The following is a 19,645-nucleotide window of genomic DNA, read 5'->3' as shown; positions in this document are numbered from 1 at the left end:
CGGTTGACGAGTGTCCATCATCACCATCATAAAGCCGGAGAAGGCGTGCCGAACGAAGGACATGCGGGAGAGAAACGTCCCCCGGTCAAGCCGAGCGGAGTGGAAATTACGCTTTTTCTCACGTGGGAGCTCATTGGTTGCAACCCCTGGCCGCACCCGTAGGAACCTGATGTCGTTCAGGCACCCAGCACTTACCTAGGTATTATTACTCTTGCACACCTACAGTACTGCAAAAGTACCTCTTTTATTGCTGCTATGCATATTGTTGCGAGATCATTGCGAGATCATTTCGCTAAATGAATGATTTCGCACTGCGGGTCTTGCAGTGTGCATGCTCTATGTAGCAGGTTCGTACTGTCCAGGCATATCTTTGCCTGCCGGCCCCGATCGTGTCTGCTGCGTGCGAGCGGATGATCACGCCACTACGAGCAGCAACCAGGGGTGGACTCTGACATTCGCATGTTTCCTCGCTTGCGGTTGATTGCTTTCCCTCTTCGCATCACGCTATGCTCTCCCTCTGCGCTTCCGTCTTCTCGGCGCTGTGGCTGGCTGAGGTCATCGTCCGGTTTCTCGCTCACTCAGGTGATACGTTCTCCAGAGCGAGAGAGGTGTATGGACAGGGACGATGGAGGGGACATGGGCATGGGCATGGGCATTGTCAATCCGCCTGTCCTTGTGGCATTAGGTTTGTCGGGCGTGTGATACTCGCATGATGCTGTGCCGTGCATGTGCGTCGTGTAATGAGCTTCATGGTGAGGACCCCTTCGTGTAGAGTTCGTGATTGGAAACTTGCTCGCCTTTCACATGTGTTGGTGTGTGAGATGTGATTTGTATCGCGATCTAGTTGGTACTGATGTGGATGGTGGCGGTCATGTATTTTATTGAAACTCTGAATGTGGATACATGCACACGAGAAAGTGGGTGTAGTCAGTCCAAGGTTATCACTCCATATAGGACTGTGATGGCGAGGTGGAGGCGCGCCCTGTTGGCTGTCCTTCTGTACCTTGCATGTCCCTCTCGTTCTCGCGTGTTTCTCCCGTCTTGATCCTCCTGCTCCTGCGTGTCAGCAGTTGGCTGACCTCACTCTGTTGCTCTGCGCCGTATTGGGACGGTCATCGTGTGGAGCGACCGGCGACAAGCAATCCACTCTTCTTCGACCTCATCTCCCGCCTCTTTCTCCCCTTCTTCGCGACATCGTTTGCTCGTCAAACGGACATCCAGGAAGGGCTTCATTCCCACAATCATTTCATGTTTTCATAGTCATTCATTCATTCTTTCTGTCACTCATTACATACCATGTTGTTCCGCCTTTTGCCGGCGGCCGCTTTGTTTGTGGCCGCCGTTTTCGCCCAGCCAGGGTAAGTTCCGCTCTTTGAAGCTTGACATTGACTGCAAACACGCGTGTGCGGTGCGACTAACGTCAAGTCACGCAATGCAGGGCGTATGAAGAACCGCCGTGCGAGGGCGAAGCCACCAAAACTACATCGTCCAAGGTAAAGACGACTTCTACCGCCACCTCTGCGACCGAGTAAGTAACACAAAACGGAGGTCATTCTTACGATGCGCGAACACGATTCTCATGATGAAACAGATATCAACAACATTCCACAAATTTGACTCCGACTTGGTGAGGAAGTCCCATGCGATTTCAGACGTTCACCAGCTAATTCATAACAGGCCATACCACCCGCACTCTCCTCGTCCATCGGTCTACACTACTGTATCGTCGAAAGACCACAGCTCCGGCCACGTCGTCCCGACGATCAGCAAATCTCAATCCAGCGATGGAGTGACCACCAGCACCAAGACCTCGAGCACGAAATCGGCCAACACCAAAACGACCAGCACCGCCAAAACGACTCTCGTATCGAAGTCTTCCGTTTCGAAATCATCCGTGATCAAAACCACCACCATTAGCGGCTCTCACTCTTCCGGCAAAGTCACCACCACCAAGAAGAGCTCCACCGCTCGCTCTACTTCCAAGGCCAGCCGCGTCTCGAGCAGCAAAGTTTCTACTCGCAAATCCTCGATTAGCAGTACCAAAACCTCGGCAAGCAGCACGAAGACCAAATCCACTTCGTCGACAACTAGCGCCGCAGCCACACCGACCAACACCTGCGCTTACTGGCTTGACGATGTAAAGCATCAGGGTGTCGCCGCTTTCAATGCTGATCCCACCAACTACCAGGTGTACCGCAATGTCAAGGATTTCGGCGCAAAGGGCGACGGGATCACGGACGATGCTCCAGCGATCAACCGTGCCATTTCATCTGGCAATCGTTGTGCTCCTGGCTCTTGCCAATCGACCACTGTGACTCCGGCAGTCATCTACTTCCCACCTGGTGTCTACATGATCAATTCAACCATCACGGATTACTACTACACTCAGTTGATTGGGTAAGCTGGTTTCATGCTTAATGCGCCCCAAGATTTCTGCTGACGGTTCTCAGCAACCCCAATTGCCTGCCCACCATTCGCGCATTTTCCACCTTTACAGATGCGATTGGCGGTGTCGGCCTGATTGATGGTGTTCCGTACGGACCTAAGGGACTTACCACTGGGTATGTTGCCTGAACTGTTGTCACAGAGTTCGATTGTTGCTGACATCATTGAAGTGCTACCAATGTGTTCTGGCGTCAGATTCGCAACTTCAGTACGTGCCAGAGGTCTTATTGATGAGTTTAAGAGACTCATTTGCTGACTTTCGTCCAGTCATCGACACCACCTTAATCTCTGCCACTACCAAAGCGATCGGTATCCATTGGCCAACCGGGCAGGCCACCAGCATTCAGAACGTGGTCATCAACATGAACAGCCAAAAAGACACTCTCCACCAGGGCATCTTCATCGAAGAGGGTAGCGGTGGATTCATCGGCGACATTGTCTTCAATGGCGGCAATTACGGTGGATTCTGGGGTAACCAGCAATTCACCATGAGAAACATCACCGCCCGCAACGTCAAGACTGCCATCTACCAAATCTGGGATTGGGGCTGGACTTATCAGAACCTTAACAGTGAGCGTCCCATATCATGATCAGAGCATATAAACACGTTTACTGACAATCACAGTCATCAACTGTACGATCGGTCTGGACGTATCCAACGGTGGACCCAACGCTCAAACAGTCGGTTCGGTCACTGTGATTGATTCCAAATTCACCGATGTCGAGATTGCCGTCAAGTCCAGCCACAACGAAAACTCCAAACCCATCGCTGGTGGCAGTATTGTCATTGAGAATATCCAGCTCACCAGAGTAGGCGTTGCTGTCCAAGGACCAGACCAGAGAGTCGCTCTTGCTGCTTCACCTCAGATTACCGGTTGGTCAGCAAGTCGCAGCCTAAAACTATCGAAGTTTGACCCGGATCCGCGCAATATCGAGGGCGCGTACCGTCCTCTGGCACGCCCTGCCGGTCTGATCACCACCAACGGACAATACTATACTCGAACCAAGCCTCAGTATGCAAACGTCCCAGCGTCAGGCTTCCTCAGTGCTCGTGACGTTGGAGCCCTCGGTGACGGCAAGACAGATGACACTGTCGCTCTGCAGGCTGCCATCATCCTCGCTCTGGCTCAGAACAAGATCCTCTTCATCGATCACGGAGATTATCTCGTCAAGAGCACCATCTTCATCCCTGCTGGAGCAAGGATTGTGGGTGAGGCTTATTCAGTCATCCTATCTACGGGAGCTTTCTTCAACGACATCGACAACCCTCAACCTGTCGTACAGATTGGTGCCCCTGGAGAGGTCGGAAGCATCGAGTGGTCCGATACCATCGTCAGCACTCAAGGTCAACAGCGAGGTGCCGTCCTCATCCAATACAACCTGGCCTCGCCCACATCCCAACCCAGCGGTCTCTGGGATGTCCACACTCGTATTGGTGGCTTTGCCGGCTCCGAACTACTTCTCAAGGACTGCCCCACCACTCCCAAAATCGAAGTCACCGCCTCCAACTTGAACGAAAACTGTATCGCCGCCTACATGTCCTTCCACATCACTCCCTCCGGATCTGGTCTCTACCTCGAGAACGTCTGGCTATGGGTCGCCGACCACGACATCGAAGACGCCGCCCTAACCCGCATCACCGTCTACGCCGGCCGGGGTTTCCTGGACCAAAGCACCAACGGCGATATCTGGCTGATCGGCACCTCCGTCGAACACCACGTCAAGTACGAATACCAATTCGCCAACACCCGCAACGTCTACATGGGCCAAATCCAGACCGAAACCGCCTACTACCAACCCAACCCGAACGCGCAAATCCCCTTCCCGGCCGTCGCCTCCCTCGCGGACCCGATCTTCCCCCGCGAGACCATCACCACGCCCAACGGCACCGTCATCCCCGCCGCCGACGGCTGGGGTCTCCGCATCTACCAATCCCAGTCCATCGCCGCCTATGGCGCGGGCTTGTACAGTTTCTTTAACAACTATTCCACCTCGTGCTCGGACATCGGCAGTTTCGCGACGTGCCAGAATCGGATCTTCTCCATCGAGCAGAGTGAGCAGATTTCGTTTTATAACCTCAATACCGTCGGGACGCACTTCATGGTCAGCTTGGGAGGGGTCGATTACCCGCGGTTCTCGGATCTGGATAATGGGTTTATTTCGACTTTGACTGTTGGACAGGTTCAGTAGGGATCGATGTTCTTCTCTTGTTTGCGATGGTCACAATCGAACAAGGAGAGATGACGTGATGGAGGACGGCAACCTGGGAAGTTTGGAAACCCTTCATTGTTTTGTTTTTCCATCTTTTTGGAACATTGTCAAATATTGATTTTCGACTTCCTACCCATTTTCTATCTCGAACATCTTGGTCGGACAAGCCTCCACCTGAACACGTCAAGGAAATTGAGCACTAGTCCTCCATTATCATCTGCACAGACGTGTTTCTATCGTGGCGTGCAAGGTACATCACACTCCAGTACGCTCGGTCCCAACGATGCCGCCGGGAGAGGCGCTGGCTCGGAAACGGCGCGCTTTCGGGACGAGCTTTGGAGCCGCCGGGGCTTGCCGGCCGAATGATTATTGACGTCAATTTGAACAAGAACGTTGCATGTAGATAAGAACATTTCCCTTTCACAATCTACCTACTTAGGTAATCTGTAAATGCAGCCCGAGGGAAATTGCGGCGTAGTACGGTTGGGAGACGCCACGAACGCCATCGCTCTGTACGCCGCAAGAATGCATAACGCCTCCACGGAATGACGCAACGCTTCGATCTGGAAAACCACCCTGTCTCGGGAATCTTCGCTCGGAGTCCCCGAGTTCAACCAGGTTTATTGCATAGATCTACGGCCCAACGACTTCTATGCCGCTAGGAATGCGAACGGTTTCGGGATCCCTTGCGGAACCATCCGTGTTGGCAACTGCGGCATATAATCATCACGGTCACAAAGTACATGGGACTATTGAGTGACATATAACCGACGCGAGTGACAGGCGCGGTGAGTCTGACTCCAAGATCTCTCTCATCACTGACACCTCTCTTCGATCAACACAATGGCTCCTCCTCCGTTGTCTGCAAAGGGACCTTTAAAGACCCCTTACACTGGCGTAGAGCTGCTGAATACCCCTTACCTGAACAAAGGTACCGCCTTCACCGTCGAGGAGCGTCACGAATTTGGCTTGACATCACTACTGCCGTCCGCCGTCCATTCGCTTCAGCAGCAATTGGATCGGGCATGGGGTCAATACCAGAGCCGCGGGGACGATCTCTCCCGGAATACCTTCCTGACCTCGCTAAAGGAGCAGAATGAAGTCCTGTACTATCGCCTTGTATTGGACCATCTATCTGACGTCTTCAGCGTCGTGTACACCCCAACTGAAGGCGAAGCGATTGAGAATTACTCACACATCTTCCGTCGTCCGGAAGGCATTTTCCTCAATGTGCACGAGCCGGGAAAGGTCGATGAAGCACTATCCAAGGGTGGAAATCCCGAGGATATCGACTACATCGTCGTCACCGACGGCGAGGAAATCCTCGGGATCGGCGACCAGGGCGTCGGTGGTGTGCTCATCTCCGTTGCGAAATTGGTCCTCATGACCATTTGCGCTGGCGTCCATCCCAACCGTGTACTCCCTGTTGTGCTAGACTGCGGCACGAACAATCAGAAACACCTCGATGATCCGCTCTACCTCGGCCTCCGCGAGAAGCGCGTCCGCGGCGAAGCCTACGATACACTGATCGATACCTATATCAAGAGCGCGCGGAAACGCTTCCCCAAAGCTATCCTGCATTTCGAGGACTTCGGCTTGACCAACGCCCGTCGCATCCTGGACAAGTATCGATCCGAGGCGCCGGTGTTCAACGACGATGTCCAAGGGACCGGCTGCGTCACGTTAGCGGCCATCTTCGCCGCGCTGGACGTCAGCAAGCAGCAGCTCAAAGACCTCCGCATGGTCGTCTTCGGCGCAGGCAGTGCGGGTGTGGGAATCGCCGATCAAGTCCGCGACGCGATCGCCGCCCGGCAGAACATCAGCAAAGAAGCCGCCGCGAAACAGATCTACCTCATCGACAAACCGGGCCTGCTCACCACCGAAACCGAAGGCCTCTCCGCCGCCCAGGAGATATTCGCCAAAGACCCCCAGGAATTCCACGGAGGCGAGCAAAAGAAGGGGCAAACGGGCCTGCTCGAGGTCATCAAGCAGGTCAAACCCAACGTGCTCATCGGCACGTCCACCGTCCCGGGGGCCTTCACGCAGGAGATCGTCCAGGAGATGGCGAAACACACCCCGCGGCCCATCATCCTCCCGCTCTCCAACCCAACCCGCCTCCATGAAGCCGTGCCCAAAGACCTCTACCACTGGACCGACGGCCAAGCCCTGGTGGCCACGGGCTCCCCCTTCGCCGCTGTGAAGGGCCCCTGGGGCGAGCACGGCGAAGAGATCGAGATCGTGCCCGCGGAGTGCAACAACAGCGTCGTCTTCCCGGGCATCGGCCTCGGCGCGGTGCTCTCCCGCGCGAAGCTCATCACCGACGAGATGCTCGTGGCGGCGGTCGAGGGCGTGGCCTCGCTCTCCCCCGCGAAGGAGGACCCCGCGATGCCGCTGCTGCCCGGGGTGGACGCCGTCCGCCCGGTCAGCGTCCGCGTCGCGAGGTGTGTCATCCTGGCCGCGGTCAAGGGCGGCGTCGCCATGCAGGAGGGGATCCCGACCGGGGAGGCCGAGCTCGACGAGTGGATCCGGCAGCAGATGTGGGAGGCGGAGTATCGGGAGATGAAACTCGTGAGGAAGTGATCTCGTCCTTTCTTTTTTTCCCCTTTGCTGTGGGATGGTCGTGTCGATGGGGTAGTTTTCATGGTTTCGATCATTCGGCTATCATTAACTTTGGGAATTATGCGAGATGTTTATTTTTCACCGCTGCTGCCTTGCGATGAGGGGAAGGATTGATGGTATGATAACGATGATGATGATGATGAATTGCAATTCAAATGCTATGGCGTTCCTTTGTGTGCTTTACGTCATGCTTCTCCCCTCCTAGGTGAAACCAATATATGATTCGACGATTTCGTCCCAATGGCACTTTTCTTCTGGTCGAGGCATCCATTGATGACCACGAGTTTTCCACCCTCGCCAGAAACGGTAGCGCCCCTGAAAGTCCAGCCGGACATGTCTAAATTCGAGCATTTCAAGTGCAGAATGGATTTCCGAGAATACATCTCATCGGACCACTCGGATCGACTTTCATCCACATGACTTGACTGATGAGCCACCAGGGTGTGTCGAGCACAGCAGCAGCAGAACTGCTGTTCGGTGATAACTCCACGGCGTACTGTTTCCAGCCTCCTCCTCATGTGGAAATCACTTCAATACAGCTTTCCGTAGAGCTTTCCTCTCTGCGTTTCGGTCTGGGACACCGTACGCCGTCTTTTCTCCTGTTCCTCAACGACCGGCGTAACACCGACACTACCAACCAACATGGACCCAACGACATCTCCTACAGACCAGACCGACTGGCTCCAGCGTGGGAAAAGGAGCGCGAGCTGACGTGTTGGTGCGCTGTCTGTGGCTGCTTCGACTCCGCTGAGGCCCAACGACACGTTACGTCGTCGTCGCCGTCGTCGTTTGTCTGTGCTGCTTGCTGGTTGAACAGATGCACTCGCTCCAGGGCTACTTCGCGTTACCTCTCACTGCGGTCTCTCCCATGAAGAAGAGCAACTTTCATACGGGCGCGCTTCACGCTTTCCCACGCTGACATGTGATGAGGCTGAACCATCCACGTAGATGCCACCGCATCTTGCAGTGAAAGCATATCTTTATATAGACTGTCTATGCAGTGTGCTGTGTGCTCCCCGACTGATGAGTGATTGACTGGACACGACGAACCTCGAACATGTGAAAAGGACACAAGACAGGTCTGTCCCGTTGTCCTTTCCTTGCTGCCACGCCCAAAGAAAACGGGTGAGAGATATGCCACAGTGCAATGATAGACCCTTGTGCCTGCCTTTCCACGCGGCGACGAAAGAAAGAAAAGCTCTCCGTCCGACAACATCTCCTACAATCGTTGTCTGCCCTCGTCCTCGAAAATCAAAACGTTTCCCTTGGGATATCCGTGCACGTCGTCGAAACCCTCTCGACTACTGTATGTGGGAAACAATACCTGCGGCGTCCGCGTGCAAACGTGGCCGGGGTTGTTTGGCCAGCTGCAGCCCGTGTTCCCCCCCAGCTGCGGCTGAGATTTCTCCCGAAGGGCTTTCTTTGCAAGCTCGAGAGGGAGAGAGGGAGAGAGCCAGAACCCCGACGGGCGGGTCGGGGCTGTCGGGATAGACGGGGCGGCGCTCGCCTGTTTCCCTTCCTTCCTTCCTTCCTTCCTTCCTCCCTTCCGTATTGTTATTACCAGGACTCGACCCGAATCTTAGGCTCTCTGGCACACACTCTCTCTCTCCCAATGCGCATGTAGGCAAGAGCCCGATCGAGGGACTTCCAATTCGGGGAAGGGATGGATGGATATCACAACGCAGCAATAGTCGCAGAGCGTGGGTTCCTTTCTCATTTCCCTACCATTGCGGATATATCGTAAAATCGGAGGCAAGGAAAGTCTCATCGTCGGTGATCTATTGCTTGTGTTGCTATGTATGTACTGCATATCATGAACATGAAGTATATATTAGATAACCACGATGACGGTGAACGGTGAACGGTGATGACGGGGGGGATCGACAGGTCCCCACTGTACTGTACAGTCGAATGATCAGGCCCTCGTCTCTTCCCAACGCCATCTTCTTCACTCCTCCTCCTCCTCCTACCGTTCATGTGTCTATCTATCTGTCTACCCTTGGACATATTCCATCCCTCTTTCACCAGAGAATCAATAATATAACAATAATAAACCAGGCAGCCAACGACTTGTGTTCCGCGCAATGCGACCGAAGTATCACAACGACGACTCTCAGGACATCTGCTGATCGTTATCCACCACGACAACGTCTACCCGTGGGACTGTTGTATCTTCAGCGAGTACAGGTATAAATAGCCTTCACATGCGAATCACGATCATTATCTACATGCTGTCACTGTATTGGATGATGATGACTCCCTCTCTTTCACACACACACCCGCACCCACCGATATACGACCGGACGGGGACAGCAAATGGTGGAGAATCCCTTCAGTCGGTAGGTAGGTAGGTGGAGCCTCTCTGCTTTGTTGCCCGCCCGCCTGCCTGCGATCGGGCACTCCCACACGCACGCACCGGAACAGCGGTGGATCCCCCGGCTCGGGCTGCAGGTGCGGCGGCCCAATTGACTGATGACAGATATCGCCCGGAGCAGGAGGTTGAACATCACCACCTACCACCACCACCACTACCACCAGTAGACGACGCTCCACAATCGATGTGCGCTTTCAGCTGCATGCCTAGAAGGAGCCCAAAGGCATCCGTGGCATTATAGGTCTCTCTCTGTGTGTTTCCCGCATGGAGGTCCCTCTCTCATCGGTTCTCCTCCCATAATGAAAATAATGATGATAACTAACAAACGACTGACGCAACTGCACGTCGACCCTGGAAAAAAAAGAATTAAGAAAGAAACGTTTTTTTGCCCGCCCGATGGAAAAACCACCACCCGCCCACCCAGCACCTATGCGCGCAGCAACAGCAGGGACCGTTTTTTGGAACCGATGTGCGTCATCTCTCTCCATCACCGCACGCTCGTTTTTCCCATGTGATGTCTTGTCTCTCCTTCCCTCCTGTCTCACTCCCTCTCTCTCTCTCTGATCGCCATTCTCGGTTCAATCCGGAGAAAACTCCTCGGTGTTTCCCCCTCCACGGGAAGAAAAACATAGAAGGTGAGACATGTCCGAGGTGCGGCTAAATTTTCCAGCACGGTCGGTATAGATGTGAACAAAGCATCACAAGGCAAATGACCGACCGACCAGCTATCATCATCATCATCATTATTGTTGGACCCTGTGTCGAAAGACAGCAGCAGCAGAGTGGAAAAGAAAAGCAACCCAGTAATGATGATAAACACCTACCCACCTGCCTGCCTCGGTCGGTCATAAGTAATAAAAATTACGTCGTCGCGTCCAACCCGAGACGGAAAACGCGCGCGCGCGGGAAAAGGTTCTGGTTCGGTTTTGGTTTGGTTTGGTTCTCTTCTCCCCTTTGCTATGGGCGTTTCCGGGGCGGGAATGCCGCGCTTCGGCTCTTCCTCCTTCTGGGCTGCTGCTGTTCGTCGGGGCCGAGGAACGACCTACCTACCTACCTACCTGATAACCACTGTTGATATTTCCCGTGAGGAAGGGAGGATTGGAGGATGAGTGGAGGGATTTGGGAGATGCCGGACCAAGGATGAGTTCGATCCGCCTTTTTTTCATTTTATTATTCATGCATCTATCGATTGATTGATTCATTACCATTGTGGAGATCGAATCGCTACCTGCCTAGGCACGCAACTGCACGGGCGATGACAACAATATCCCCGGTGTGCCAAAGCACCCACACACAACCCACACACACCGATTGATGACAGTATGTGCCGTACCTGGATGTGATGTATGCGCGTGGGAGGCTAGCGATGGAAGGGGACAGGCGTGCAGCATGTCCCGGATGGGTTCCTGCTTTTTTCCCTCTGCACTCTGTCCCTACTGGAGGTTTGTTTTGTGTGCCTGTGGATCCCCACGCCTTTCTGCTCCCCGAGCACACCGGCGGAATCCTTCCCTCCTTCCTTCTTCAAGTGTGTGTGGATGTGTGCCTGTCTGTTCCAGGCAATCGTCGCCGAAGTAGTACCTAGGTAATGTATGTATGTATTTAGGATGTCGGGTAGGAAGGAGGATTGCCCAGTGATGATGATGATCAACCGCACAGCTGGAGGACGGACTTGGCCCTGTAGCCTTCCCCCGACCAGTGTTATTATCCTGTGATGGGACACACCAGCCAAGGATGATGAGATTCGCTGGCCGGCAGACACCCCCATCCTGTTCCTTTCCTTCGGGACGGGCGGGCGGCGCGGCTGCTTGACTGACGCATTGCGGCCCTGGCAGGAATTGATGGTGATGATGATGATGACGATGATGGTGAAATAGGCGAGGGAGACGCAGGTTGCTGGTGCTGGGTGCTGGGTGCTGGTGCGGGTGGATGATGAAAAGGCCGATGTGCCCGTCCGCCCGCCCGTGGAGATCTGTCAATCATCACCTGCATCATCATTGGAAAACAAACCTCGGAATCGTCCAGTCCGTTCTTCACGGCCGATGCCCGGGATGGTGGTGGTTCTGGAAATTCCCATGGGAAAAAAAAATTAAATCTCCCCATGAGGATCTGACGGAGACGGGGAGATGGATGATGACTGGCGCACACATACACATCCACAATACACACACACATACGCCAACACCCACACCCAAAAAAAAGTCCCTCTCTCTCTCTCTCTCTCTCTCGCTCTCTGTGTACATCTCGGGCTCTCTTCGTTTCTCTCGGTCTCTTCCTGCTGACGATGACGCTGCATCGGCTGTGTGTGTGTCTCTCTCTCTCTCGTCCACACACACACACCCACCCACCCATACTACTTACTATTCACTACCACTGTAGTTCACACTCTCTCACAGCAGCAGTAGTATAGTTCCGAACCATTCACTCCAACTCAAACTGTAAACATATTTCCCTCACGACTCTCTCACTACCACCACTACTACTACCACTACTACCACTACATCACACTACATACTAACACTACTCCCTCTCTCTCTCTCTCTCTCTCTCTCTCTCTCCCTCCCTCTCGACTCTTTTCTCCTTCCCCTGCATCCAACCGGACCCGGCAACCACGCTATTCCATCCGTCAATCCCCAAGCAGCAGCGATTACAGCGGCAACCACAGCAGAAACAACCGCTACCCAAAAAGAACCCCAAATCCGCCGCTACTGCCACGCTCCAACGTTTGCACACGCGCCTTCTTCCCTAGATAGGCCACACCCTTCCCATATCTACCCAAATATCCATTTTCGCAGAGCAGCCTCTCAGAAGCCGTCATTGTCACCACAGACCATCTCCCTTTCACCGCTACATGATCGACAACGACAGTCTTCTCACTCATCATGGCGACCTCCGAACCTGCTGCTCAGCCAAATCACTCACCACAATCGCAACAACAACAACCTCAACCACAGCAACAACCGAATCACCCATCGCTGTCGCCCAACCGACCGTTACGATCTCCAAGCTTGCCCCGGTCTTCCCGCGCGAAGAGCCCTCCGCTCGCCTTTGAACGTACCTCCAACGACATGCTCGTCTCATCTGTCATGCGGGCCATGCACAGCGGAGACGCCGGGGTCTCATCGCCTTCGACCTCCATCATGAGTCGCATCAGTCCCGCGGGGGACTCGAGCGAGAGCCAGCTCCACATGATCATCGATCAACAATCGGCGACGATACAACTGTTACATGACGCGTTCGCATCCGAGCGACAGGTGTGGAGCATGGAAAAGGAAAGGCTATATCAGCGCATCGCGAACTTGGAGAGGCTTCTGAAGAGCGGCAATCATCACAGGTCGGTGTCGACCCCTCGAGAGCTGGGCGAAACATGTCCGTCGGATCAATGTCTAACCGTGCACAGCCCGGCCAAATCTCCCATCATATCTCCCACCTGGACCTGTGGGTTGGCGTCTCCACAGCCGCGCTCGCTCGTGACGAGTTCCCTCCCCACCATCTCCGAGGACGAAAAGACCCCCCTTTCGTCGAGGAGGGTGGGAGCCCCCAGCTCCATCGATCTCCCTTCCAGCTCACGTCGCGGGTCCGCCGTGACCTTCACCACCGCCGACGGCGTCGTCGTCGAAGAGATCCCGGCCCCCGCCGCACACGCCGAATCCCTCTCACCGCCGCCTCCCGAACACCGGGCCCTCGCCGGCCACACCCCCATCCGGATCCCTCGCAAACCCACGCCTCCGCCGCAGAAGATGCTCCTGGAGGGCATCGAGGACACCCCGACGCGCAACAACACCCACATCAACACCTACCTGACGCAATGCAACGACGACGACGAGGAGAAGGCCCTGACCGGACCCCTGCACATGCCCGAGTTGCCCGGCCGACCCTCCGACGGCAACTTCACCCTCGAGGCCCTGTCGAAACGTCTGGAACAGATCGAACAGCACCCCGAACAGAGCAAGCCGATGATCTTCTCCACCCCGAGCCCGGGGCTCGCGTCGCCGGAGAACGAACTGGACACGCTGATCAGCGATCAGATCAGTCCACACACCATGACCATGTAAGTTCTCCTTCTTGCTTCTCCTCCTCCTCCAGACCCAACCCATCAGGGCAAAAAAACCACGCTTCCGTCCCAAAACTGACAACTCCTCTCCCGAATGACAGTTCCTCCGAAGGTCCGCACGCACCCACCAGCACCCAAGACGCCACCGCCACCCAACAACCCGCCTCCCCCGACCATCACCCTCACCACCAGGCCCCCCATCCCATCTCCACCTCCACCTCCACCTCCAACACCAACGGCGCTGGCGTCAGCGACCCCGAGAACCCCATGTCCCCCAACGGCCTCCCCATGTCCCCGCTCGACCCGGCCGAGGCCCAGGCCTTCGAACAGGGCGGCATCAAGCTGCGGAAGAAGACGAGCATCAACTTCGGCGCCCCCATGGGCCAACTCGGCGGGTTCGCCGCGCTGCGGAAACTGTCCTAGCGTGAAGGGAGGGATCCATGAGGGAAGAAAAAAAAAGTCGTGGACGTGATGGGATTGATCGATGGGATGGGATGGGATGACCCGAGAGGAATTGTTCCCGGATCCGCTTGGCTTGGGAGATCCTGCTGGTTTGGGATCGGAAATCACTCGCTCGCTCGCTCGCTTGCCGGCTAGCTTGCTGTTTTGGACACTGTGTCCCTGAGCGAAGATGTGTAATAAAAAAAGAGGGAGAAGAAGAAGAGAGAAAGAGAGGGAGAAGAAGGAGAGGAAAATCCCCATATCGCTTGGGTCCGTCCGTCCCCCCGCTCCGGAAAAGGAAGAGCGAAAGACGGTCGGTTATATCGTTTTTGTTTGTTTATATCCAACTTCTTGTTTACTTGGAGAGAGAGAGAGGGGGGGAAGTCGTCGTGGGAAATCTCACCATGCTATCGCCTGTGTGTCGGTACATGCGTGTGTACATGCGTGTGTGTGTCGCTCTCGACCTCGTCATCTTTTCTTTTCCTTTCTTTTCTGTCCTTTCACTCGCCGATTCTTACTAGAGATATGGATGGACGGATGGATCGATGGATGGATGGGTCGTCGGATCAGCCTCCTTCGGACTCGGACGAGGGAAGGACGAAGTATAGAGAGGGAAAGGGAGACAGAGTGAGAGAGAGAGAGAGAGAGAGAGAGTCTCGTCCTCTCTCTTGGGAGTCGCTTCGATCTTGTATAGATCAATGACAGTCGTGGACATTCTCCCCTTTTCCTTTCCTTTCCTTTCCTTTCCTTGCGGTGATTTGTACGATCATCCAACAATCTCTCTGTTCGCCAATCTCCTTCCTGCATTCATCATCTCCGTCTTTCGGCAACATCTTCCGACAAGACGGAGATCAAGACGAAGACGAACCTTGGAAAGGACAAGCCCTTCTCGATCTAGCTTCTCACTTATCCCTGGCAAAAATGAGAGGGAGGGAGGGAGGGAGGGGAACGGAATATTCTGCCCCAGCAAGAGTTTCCCACACGCGTCACAGAAACCGTCGCCGTTCCCTCCGTCGTCTTCATTCCTCGTCGTCCTCGAGGCTTTCCCAACCTACATACCCTACATAGGCTGAAGTCTATCGCATATATACATCACACAGCGCGGCTAAATCCTTCCAAACACGGGTACCGTCCCGGAAAAGAAACAAGCCACGCACTTCCCCGCTCGCTCGCCCGTCAGCCAGCCGAGACGAAACAGCCGGCGTTCGGCGGCGGCGGTGGTGGCGGCGGGCGACGCCAGTATATCTCTAATGCTTATCAGCGCCTCGCGGTCGATCATCGTGAAGTCGTTTCCCTGCCTCCAGTTTCCTTTCCAAAGAGGGAGGTTTATATGATACTGCTCTGTGATTGTTTGGCGCGTCACAGTGGATTCGATTGCACTCGGAAGACGGATTGGGGAAACTCGGTCATTCGGTAGTCGTTCCTTTTCAACGCCAGATCTGCAAATACGACGCTACGAAGAAGAAGAAACTCCACATCTGGCTTTTACGCGTGCGGGAAGGAGAGTCTTTGAGCGACTTGCTGTCGTCGACTCCTCGAGGGGATAGTTCGGTTGACAGGTCTATATTCATCCTCGAGAGTGCTGCGTGGGAGCATCGGCCGAGGACCAAGGATCTCAGGGCTCCGCCAACGGCGACCTCAAATCATGATGATCCGCAAAGACGCCTCCGCCGCGGCGATCCTCTCCCCGAGCGACATCACCAACAACGAAAAGAAAAAAGACCTCTCCTCCAACACCACCCCCAGCACGACCGCTCTCGAAATCGAGAATGCCCACAACACCCCGAAACCCACCTTCACCGACGTCAAGGTCCCCTCCTCTCATTCCTCCAATGACGCCGTCGCCGTTGGCAGCGATGCCATCGAGGCGGACGACGAAGACCCCGGTCCGGGCGCTTTCGCACATCTCGACATCAAAGCCATCCATCGGAAGATGGATTTCCGGATCGTCCCCATGTTGACGGTGTTGTACCTCTTGTCGTTTCTGGACAGGGGGAATATCGGTGAGTCGTCGTTGCTGTTTCTTCCTGTCATTGCTCACCATCATCGTCTACCTGCGCGGAACATCGTCCCCTCCGTCCGTCGTGCCGGGATCGACGCAGATCTCCTTGGCCGACGCGGAAATGAATTCCACATCGCCGTCTCTTTTTCTTTTCGTGTGTGTGTGCTCACGCGGATCGTTGCAGGGAATGCCAACATCGAAGGCCTCAGCACCGATCTCAGACTCACCGGTGCCCAGTACAATTGGTGCCTGACCGCTTTCTTTTTCACATACGCTGCCTTCGAAGTCCCGAGCAATATGGTTCTCAAGAGATTAAAACCTTCGATCTGGTTACCGAGTGAGTTCGCCCGAATCTTCCCGCTCCTTTCGTTTTTTTTTTCTTCCTCGCGCCTGTCACTGTCTATTGGGGGAAAATCCGTCGCCAATGTTTGAGGCGAGTCGTGCTGACACGGCCCGGTCTCGTTTCAGCTATCATGGTCGCTTGGGGGATCGTCATGACGTTGATGGGTCTGGTACGATCGTATGAGGGACTCTTGATCGCACGCATCTTCTTGGGTGTGGCCGAAGCAGGGGTAAGTTCTCATCCAACTCGAGCTCCTGCTTGTTTATCGTTGCTTCCACGACTGTCCTCTCTAACCATCTCACAGCTCTTCCCCGGTGTCATCTGGTACATCTCGATGTGGTACACTCGCTATGAGGTAAGGCGGCCATCCGCTTGGAACTGAAGCGCTTTTTCGCTCATACTGATCAGTCTCGTCGCAGTGTCAAGTTCGTACAGCATACTTCTTCAGCGCGGCATCGGTCGCCGGGGCGTTCTCTGGCCTCCTGGCCTATGGGATCGCTTTCATGGATGGTGTCGGTGGCCTCGCTGGCTGGCGCTGGATGTGAGTTTATCGACCTTTGATCTTGCTCTTCCGCCTGATCAATATACTAACCGGCGGGGACAGCTTCATCCTCGAAGGGATTCTGACCGTCGTACTTTCCATCTTCGCCTATTTCTTCATCTACGACTTCCCCAGCACCGCCAAATTCCTCACCCCAGAAGAACGGGCCTTCATCTCCTACCGTCTCCGCTACGACGGCAACGACGACATCTCCGGCGACGGCCGCCGCGTCGCCCAACACGACAAGCAAGAATGGCGCTTCGTCCGCGCCGCCTTCGGCGACTGGCAGATCTGGCTCAACATCCTGGTCTACTGGGGCTACGTGATGCCGCTCTACGGCCTGTCCCTCTTCCTCCCTTCGATCATCAAAGAGCTCGGCTACACCAAGACCAGCGCCCAGCTGCTCACCGTCCCCATCTACGTCACCGCCTCCATCCTCACCGTCGCCGTCGCCTACCTCGCCGACCGCAAACACCTCCGCTCGCCCTTCATCCTGCTCTGCTTCGTCTTCCAGCTCCTCGGCTTCACCATGTGCATCGCGGGGCGCAGCCCCGGCGTGACCTACGCCGGCGTCTTCATCGCCGGCGCCGCCATCTACCCGGCCCACCCGACCAACGTCGCCTGGCTGTCCAACAACCTCGCCGGCACGTACAAGCGCGCCATCGGCGTCGGCCTGCAGCTGAGCATCGGCAACCTCGGCGGCGCCGCCGCCAGCAATTTCTACCGCAAGGACGACTCCCCCCGTTACATCCTCGGCCACGCCCTGGAGATCGGCGTCATCTGCATGGGCGCGGTGGCCGCGACGGTGTTGGCTGCCTCCTATCGCAGGGTCAACGCCCAGAGGGCGAGGCGGTTGGCCCGGGGCGAGGCGGGCGCTTTCTCGACCGAGGAGCTGAGCGTGCTGGGCGACAAGGCTATCACTTTTCGGTATACGCTTTGATGAGGAGAGGAGAGGGGGATGTGGTGGTTGGAGAAGTTGAGGGGTATGATTATGAGTTTAACGAATGGAATGATCAACTTATGAATGCCATATCTCCATGATTATCGTCATCGTCATCGTGAAGAACATGTGTACGTGCAGGTGAGTGATATGAACGGCCCAATTGCACATCTGCAATAGCCAATCATATGTATGGAACTGGCGCGGTGGGGAACACACGAACAGATCGAGTGACACTCCTGAAACGTCGCATGATGATGACCGTGGGAAAGCTCATCCTCTGCCTTCATCTTGCACGTCCCCTGGGACGCCCACAAGGACCTCCTCCTCCTCCTCGAACTTTTCAGAAAGTCCCCCGTCATTTCGAGCACGTATCGCCCGCCAGCCCCTCCCTCTCACAGTTTGCTCCCCCAATCGGGTCGGCCCTCATGCTGCTCCGCGCCCTCGATGGCCGCAAGCCAGCTCGCGCGGTCCGCCGTGAAGATCTCGTGCCGGGGCCTCAAGACGGTGTTCTGCAGTTCGAAGTCGTCGACCGTGCCCGTCCGCAGGATGCTCCTGCCCGGGAGCCCCGAGCTGACGCGGTTCATCAGCGTGCCGCAGGCGCGGCAGAAGTAATTGGTCATGTCGTTCCCCGTCGTCGTCGTCCGGCCCGTCGTGAACGTCGCCAGGTCCGCGCGCCCGCGCAGGTACTTGACGGAGTCGTCGCCCACGATGAAATTCGCCGCCGCCATCTGGCACACCTTGTGGCAGTCGGCGCAGTGGCACGCGAACGTCATGATCAGCCCGGGCCCTTTGATCGGCTGTGCGGGCGTTCCGCGGGCATACGTCAACAGACTCTACCTTGGTGAAAGGACGAGGGGTGGGGAGGGGTTTATCGTACGAAGGATAGTTGCACCGCGCCGCAGAAACAGGTCGCCGTGGCTTCTTCGGTGTTGGACCAGCCGTCTACGGCGTCACCGGCGAGCGGAAAATTGGTCCTCGACATGGTGGGACCTGATAGATGAATTCGATTCGTTACAGGACGGGGGTTTGGATAGCTAATGCGTTCGCCGGAGCGATGACTTGGGTTTATAACAGCGCTCTGTTTCACAACAGCGGCTTACATGGCTGATTCCGGCTCATCTTTGTTGGTAAGCATCTTTCCTTCTGAGACCGGCGCCTCGGGGTTAGATTCATCGCCGACTTCTATGAGGGGTGTCGGACAGAAGCGAGGTTTTTGGCTTTCGGGTGGTTTCCAAGACGGATCCGGCCAAACCGACGGCTGATGATACAGCCAGATTTCGATGTATCGAGGAGAAAGGATAGTCCAGACCAGAAGCAAAATCGTCCTGTTCATGGGTAAGATGGCCTAACGCGGGCCACGTGAGCGCGGAACACACGGGGGCGCGGAACACGCTTTTTCAATGCGCTGCATTCAACAATTAATATCTTAATGAACAATGACCTTTAGGCCTTCAAATTGAGAATTATGATACGTTAATACTATCTCTTATGCTATACAAGTTCTGGCTGTATGAGCTGTTGATCTGCATTTGCTACACCTCGCTGTCCGCTTGGCAGGCCTTGGCATCTCCTCTATTATTTGCGCTTCTACCTCATCTTTGTCTACTAATTGTTGGATTGCTTGGACTGACAAAGCATCCTCTGTTAGAAGCGACTTCCTCTTTCTTGATTTGCG

The 19,645-nt window shown here is 55.2% G+C and overlaps 7 protein-coding genes across 7 annotated transcripts; 6 read left to right on the top strand and 1 right to left on the bottom strand.

The window, feature by feature from the left end:
• The first annotated feature begins 1,059 nt into the window (after positions 1-1,059).
• On the top strand, positions 1,060-5,067 carry K489DRAFT_228750 (glycoside hydrolase family 55 protein). Its single transcript, XM_033599794.1, has 8 exons — positions 1,060-1,358; positions 1,439-1,528; positions 1,592-1,627; positions 1,678-2,397; positions 2,451-2,561; positions 2,616-2,653; positions 2,713-3,015; positions 3,071-5,067. Exons 1-8 carry the CDS (start codon positions 1,297-1,299, stop codon positions 4,633-4,635), a joined length of 2,925 nt encoding a protein of 974 aa, XP_033458972.1. The 5' UTR covers positions 1,060-1,296; the 3' UTR covers positions 4,636-5,067.
• Positions 5,068-5,499: 432 nt separating this feature from the next.
• On the top strand, positions 5,500-7,236 carry K489DRAFT_431833 (uncharacterized protein; the record flags this gene model as incomplete). The annotated part of the gene is made up of 1 exon (XM_033608460.1): positions 5,500-7,236. The coding sequence occupies one exon, from the start codon at positions 5,500-5,502 to the stop codon at positions 7,234-7,236; it is 1,737 nt and encodes a 578-aa protein (XP_033458971.1).
• A 3,011-nt stretch (positions 7,237-10,247) lies between these two features.
• K489DRAFT_228683 (uncharacterized protein) lies at positions 10,248-10,795 on the top strand. Its single transcript, XM_033599791.1, has one exon. The coding sequence runs from the start codon at positions 10,359-10,361 to the stop codon at positions 10,722-10,724; it is 366 nt and encodes a 121-aa protein (XP_033458970.1). The 5' UTR covers positions 10,248-10,358; the 3' UTR covers positions 10,725-10,795.
• A 1,365-nt stretch (positions 10,796-12,160) lies between these two features.
• Positions 12,161-14,227, top strand: K489DRAFT_228733 (uncharacterized protein). Its single transcript, XM_033599793.1, has 5 exons — positions 12,161-12,310; positions 12,487-12,590; positions 12,769-12,980; positions 13,047-13,697; positions 13,802-14,227. The coding sequence occupies exons 2-5, from the start codon at positions 12,498-12,500 to the stop codon at positions 14,121-14,123; spliced, it is 1,278 nt and encodes a 425-aa protein (XP_033458969.1). The 5' UTR covers positions 12,161-12,310; positions 12,487-12,497; the 3' UTR covers positions 14,124-14,227.
• K489DRAFT_228702 (uncharacterized protein) lies at positions 14,228-15,072 on the top strand. Its single transcript, XM_033599792.1, has one exon. The coding sequence runs from the start codon at positions 14,332-14,334 to the stop codon at positions 14,770-14,772; it is 441 nt and encodes a 146-aa protein (XP_033458968.1). The 5' UTR covers positions 14,228-14,331; the 3' UTR covers positions 14,773-15,072.
• A 330-nt stretch (positions 15,073-15,402) lies between these two features.
• K489DRAFT_380668 (MFS general substrate transporter) lies at positions 15,403-18,298 on the top strand. The gene is made up of 6 exons (XM_033604930.1): positions 15,403-16,144; positions 16,328-16,480; positions 16,612-16,715; positions 16,791-16,841; positions 16,906-17,027; positions 17,091-18,298. Exons 1-6 carry the CDS (start codon positions 15,787-15,789, stop codon positions 17,965-17,967), a joined length of 1,665 nt encoding a protein of 554 aa, XP_033458967.1. The 5' UTR covers positions 15,403-15,786; the 3' UTR covers positions 17,968-18,298.
• Positions 18,299-18,362: 64 nt separating this feature from the next.
• Positions 18,363-19,258, bottom strand: K489DRAFT_394756 (uncharacterized protein; the record flags this gene model as incomplete). The annotated part of the gene is made up of 2 exons (XM_033606814.1): positions 18,848-19,258; positions 18,363-18,767 (listed from the first exon to the last, which is right to left on the bottom strand). Exons 1-2 carry the CDS (start codon positions 18,950-18,952, stop codon positions 18,363-18,365), a joined length of 510 nt encoding a protein of 169 aa, XP_033458966.1. The 5' UTR covers positions 18,953-19,258.
• Positions 19,259-19,645: the final 387 nt, after the last annotated feature.

This window comes from Dissoconium aciculare, assembly GCF_010015565.1.
Source record: "Dissoconium aciculare CBS 342.82 unplaced genomic scaffold K489scaffold_7, whole genome shotgun sequence".
NCBI classification, from domain to species: Eukaryota; Fungi; Ascomycota; class Dothideomycetes; order Mycosphaerellales; family Dissoconiaceae; genus Dissoconium; species Dissoconium aciculare.
This window is presented reverse-complemented; position numbering and strand designations above follow the sequence as displayed.